The 5114-nt window shown below is 34.0% G+C and overlaps 1 protein-coding gene across 1 annotated transcript; it reads right to left on the bottom strand.

The window, feature by feature from the left end:
• Positions 1-361: 361 nt before the first annotated feature.
• LOC112038275 (aquaporin PIP2-7) lies at positions 362-3202 on the bottom strand. The gene is made up of 4 exons (XM_065760663.1): positions 2760-3202; positions 2005-2300; positions 939-1079; positions 362-825 (listed from the first exon to the last, which is right to left on the bottom strand). The coding sequence occupies exons 1-4, from the start codon at positions 3064-3066 to the stop codon at positions 712-714; spliced, it is 858 nt and encodes a 285-aa protein (XP_065616735.1). The 5' UTR covers positions 3067-3202; the 3' UTR covers positions 362-711.
• Positions 3203-5114: the final 1912 nt, after the last annotated feature.

Below are 5114 nucleotides of genomic sequence, written 5' to 3'. Positions count from 1 at the left end.
ATAGTAATCTTAATAATTGTAAAATTTGTTGCGTATGCAGTATTGTTAGTTAGAGACGTGGAATTGAAAATGTTAATTCCTTTTCTTTTTTTCTTTACCAATTTGCCTACTAGCTTCCATGACAAAATCACTGAAGACCTGTTAATAAATTCCCAAGCCCTTATCCCTAATGTCACAAGAGATGCCGCTATAATGCTTTATTGTGAAGTCTTTGTCATTGTCTCAAACTCAACATTGCAATTGAGAAGAAAATTCCGTGAAATTTACTTCAAGGAAAGAGCGATGACCCTATATAGCGTAATTTGCAAGTATGAAGAATACTTGACCATAAAGCAAATGAAAGGTGACTGAGAATTTGAGATTGAGACTGATGAACACAATTCCATTTTCACTAGCTTTTATGTGGAAACAACACGAATACACAACCACATAGAAAAAGCATAAAGTAAAAGATGATTCAAGGATAAACAAGGACAACAATCACCACATAAATACATGAAAGAAAAGAAAAGAGAAAAAGGAAAGGGATACACAAAAGGCAGCCCCCCTGTCCTGTCCCACAGACACGTTTATCTACAATTCCATGGAATACACGACTATTGAGGATTGCTAAAGGGACCCCTCAGACAGACTTGCATTCCTCAGTATTGTTATTCACTTTGAAACACTCATCTCCATCTTAATACATAATTGGTTTGAAAAGCTTAAAACTTAAGCATTGCTCCTGAAGGATCCTAGAGCCTTAATGGCTGCTGCTCTAAGAATGTATTGGTGGTAGAAGGCAGCAATGGCAGCTCCAACAAAAGGTCCAACCCAGAATATCCACTGAAAAACATCATAAATATAATTATATATGAGAATCTTATATATTAATATATATATATATATATATATATATATATAAATAGTGAGAGGAAGAAGAAGGAAAAGGCACATACTTGGTCATCCCAGGCCTTGGTTTTGTTGTAGATCACTGCGGCTCCAAAGCTTCTAGCTGGGTTGATACCAGTACCAGTGATTGGAATTGTGGCTAGGTGAACCATGAATACAGCAAATCCAATGGGAAGGGGTGCCAATACCTAAATTTAACCAAAACAAAAAACAAAATCAACCAAGTGACAAATACAAAGGCTTATGTATTTTTTTTTTTGCAGAATAATACAATGGCTTATGTAGAGTATACACTATTCAGCCATAAATTTATATGTTTAGAAAATTGCCATGATATCCTATGCAAACTGGCCAACTTGCTATATCCTTCCTTCCACAAATCCACAAGCCAGTGGCTTGTGACATGGTGTTTCAGTAACTGTCCTATGTTACTTATAAGCGTGTGGATTTATTTTTTAGCAATAATAGACACGATAATTTTCACAACTATTAACATGGTTTATTGTGAATTGAGTAACATATATTGCTCTCATTTGGGTCGATACAATTTTTAATATGCACCAATTACAATAAATTATACCAACAATATATGATTTTTTATTTTTTATTTTTTTATAAGTGATTATTTATACAAGTCCATGGAGTTAGGTAAAAAAAAGTTTAATTATCAAATAAAATCCATATAAATTTAGGATTAGGTGAGGAAGCATTAGTAATACCTACCAAAATGGGCCTACACCCTACAATTTTTCAATAAACAAGTGATCATTTTGTAAATTTTGAAGGGCAATGATTGTCTAAACAACTTATTCCTAATCGTCCATATACATTAATTTTCTACGTTTTAAAATTGGACGTCACATTTTCCTATTTTAAAATGTGTCCATTAATATATGCAATTATGAATATTGTGTTGAAAATGAGTATAAACAAATATTTACTGATTTTTTTTTTTTTTTTGAGAATGATTTACTGATTTTTCTTGAAGCATAGAAACAAGTCAATAACAACACTAGCTACCATAGAATTTTTGAATGAACCCGTTGGGATGGGAAAATCTTGACATGTTGACTAATAAAATTGTATTAAATTAAAATTAGAGGGCATGCTTACAGGAACATGGGAGTCTCTAGCGTTCCTCTTAGGGTCGGTGGCTGAGAAGACAGTGTAGACAAGAACAAAGGTACCAATTATCTCTGCCCCCAATCCAGTTCCCTTGTTGTACCCACCTGCCAGCTCATTGGCTCCACCTCCATACCTAGTGTAGAGTGACTTCTGGAACGCCTTCACCAGCCCAACACCGCAGATTGCTCCCAAGCACTGTGCTATCATGTACAACACCGCTCGGATCAGAGACACCTTCCTCGCCAAGAACAGCCCGAATGTCACGGCCGGATTTATGTGTCCTCCTGCATACCCAAGTTTTCGTACTGATCAGTTATCACTGAAATTTCTCTATCCGGCAACAATTAAAACACATGTACACCCTTGCCAAGGAGGAAAAAAAAAATTTGTATATGTGTGAGAAAATTATTAGGTTTTTTTTACATACGTAGTACTTTCTATTTTTACATGAATTTAATTAGTAAAATTCACTATTATATGATAGAACCGTGTATTAGCAAGTACCACTTCGTTGAAACTTAAATACCTATTTTTCTTTTTCTTTCATTTTTAGGGAGAGTATGTTGTGAAAAGTTATTAGGTATTTTGTAGTACAACGGCTTATTAATACTTTCTTCTCTTAAATAAATAAGAGTTTCATCATGAATTTAACTGCTGAGGCTCGTTGTTACTTAAGAGAAGAGAATACTAGAGTACTAAATAATTACTTGCCATGAGGTCAAGAGGAAATTAAGTTAACCTACCAGAGATACCGGCGGTGCAGTAAACAAGGACGAAGATCATGCCACCGAAGGCCCAAGCAATACCAAGAATACCAACCCCGCCACATTGGTCTGCGTTCTTGAGGGGGTCAGTCTGGCTCTTGTACCCAATCACAGTCAAAACTGTGATGTAAAGGAAAAGAAGTGTGGCAATGAACTCTGCAATAAGAGCTCTGTAAAAGGACCACTGGGTTAGCTCCTCAGGGTCGATCAAAGGTGCTGGAGGTGGGTCATGGTAGTCTTTAGCTGAGTACTCTCCTCGCTCTGCAATTTCAACGTCCTTTGTCATAGTGATCACTTAAGCTTTACAAGTAGTATGAGCTAGAAATAGAGAGTTTTAGAAGGGAAAGAAGAAGTTGAAGTGTGTTGTGCTGTGGTTTGTGGATGGAGTTGTGAGTACAAAGGTCTATTTATGGAGGACCAGAGAGTATAGGTTCATGATTTGAAGCCTATGTCTTTTTTTCTTAAAAAAAAAAAAAAATAAGAGTGATTATGTATGGTTGCTAATGATATGATTAACATAATTTTTTTGCCGACCATATAGCTAAATTTCGCTTGCATGGACCCACTTTGCCCCCAACGGCTCTTGATTTATTATTTAGTAAACTTTCACCCTTTTTTTCTTTTTCCTTTCGCCTATGTTGATGGTCCCAGGTAGGAAAATTCAACAAATTCAACGGCTATTTAATTTAATTTGTTTAGAAGAATGTGTGATTAAATTTAGAAAAGTCATTTGATCGAGAAAAGCAGGCAAGTTGCAGCAACGGTCTATAACGATAACGTTCTCATAACTTTTTTTTTGGTACATAAAAAGTAAGACAAATAATTTGTATTTCATGATTGTTTAACATATGCAATGTAAAGCAATTATGAAGAGCACACAAATAAAAGGAGCAATTATGGAATTATGATACATTTAGTGTAACTATGACTTACTATAGTTTTATCAAGTCTTTTTAATGCGTAAAACACTTACTAGAGTTTGTAGAGAAATTTAATGCATCTTTGTCAGAACCTGATTGAGTCATTCATTCGATAATCATTATTTGTTTCTATTGAAGTTTTAACTACAAGTATTTCTCAAATTTATATTAAGTTGGCAAAATTGATTAATTTCCCATAATAGGCGATGAGATTTGATGGTTATTTTCGGCTCAAGCACTTTGATTTGTGGAATTTTGTGTTTGGTAGAAAGAAAAACAAATCAAAAACTACAGGGTCCATTAATGAAAAAACCAATAAGCAATCTGCAAATTGCAATTAATCTCAGGACCAATCACTCTCCAACACTTTATTTTCTTCCATAAATAGCACTTAGAATGAGGTTTGAAGTGGAAGAATTTAAAAGAAAAAAAAAAAGTGCGACCAAAAAACAAAAAGAATATCCTCAACAGATGAAAGATAGGAACTAAAATGTCGTCAGTTCCAATAGTATTGAAGCAACCTATTATATATGTTATCCGAAAAAAAAAAAAAAGATTTATCAAAATGATTATTATATTGCTAACAATGTTGTCATATTAGTGGGTGATGATGGTTTGCCAGATGAACTTATCTGGATGTTACCTAAAACAAATTATTTGAATCATAAGGTGGTTACCAATAATGATATTCGCTACAGTCATATATGAGGTTGCTAATGGTTTTTATCTATAAATTTAATATTAATCAACTATTCGAAGAATATTTTTATCCCTTGCATTATTGCGTTTCCGGGCTCCGGCGACCACACAGAAGATCAGTTGTAGAAAATAGATGCTAGGAGAGCATATACAATATATTGTACGATTTTGACCACAGAATGGCAGAATTACAAGTTAACCAATTTCAATAAGTTATTATTATTATTATTATTATTATTATTATTATTTCTAATGCACATCTAATTATTGTTTTATACATATGAAAGCAGTGTCATCATAGGATAGCCTCAAGATTGTCACAGTATAACAGTAACAGTCTAACAGAACTAGATTTTTTTTTTTTTTGGGAGGAAACAGAACTAGAATTTTATCATGGGTACAAAGAATGATCCAAAAATTTTTTGCCATTAACAAATGAGTAATATATTTAGAATCAAAATTAAAGTAATACATAAAAAAAATAAAATCATTATCAACAAAATATATATATATGTAGGGACTCAGTTTGGATTGACCCTGAGTTTTGCTGGGTTTTCAGCCCAACAAGCCCAAACAATAAATTTATAGAGAGTGGGTTAAAGGTTTAGGTGCTGGCCGTCGATCACCATGCATGAACTTTCTTTATAAAAAATACTAAGAGTTTCCTTACAAATGGGGGGATGCTCCTCGGCCCATGGCCGAGGAGACCCTTTTC

The sequence above is a fragment of the Quercus suber genome, unplaced genomic scaffold (assembly GCF_002906115.3).
Source record: "Quercus suber isolate HL8 unplaced genomic scaffold, Cork oak 2.0 scaffold_377, whole genome shotgun sequence".
In the NCBI taxonomy this organism is placed as follows: Eukaryota; Viridiplantae; Streptophyta; class Magnoliopsida; order Fagales; family Fagaceae; genus Quercus; species Quercus suber.
This window is presented reverse-complemented; position numbering and strand designations above follow the sequence as displayed.

Excerpts from the sequence above, each read along its gene's own strand:
- LOC112038275 (XM_065760663.1), bottom strand. The coding sequence starts at position 3,066 with ATGACAAAGGACGTTGAAATTGCAGAGCGAGGAGAGTACTCAGCTAAA. Across the intron at positions 2,301-2,759 it reads CTGCACCGCCGGTATCTCTG|GAGGACACATAAATCCGGCC; the intron begins GTAGGTTAACTT and ends TTGGGTATGCAG. Across the intron at positions 826-938 it reads CCAAGGCCTGGGATGACCAA|TGGATATTCTGGGTTGGACC; the intron begins GTATGTGCCTTT and ends GATGTTTTTCAG.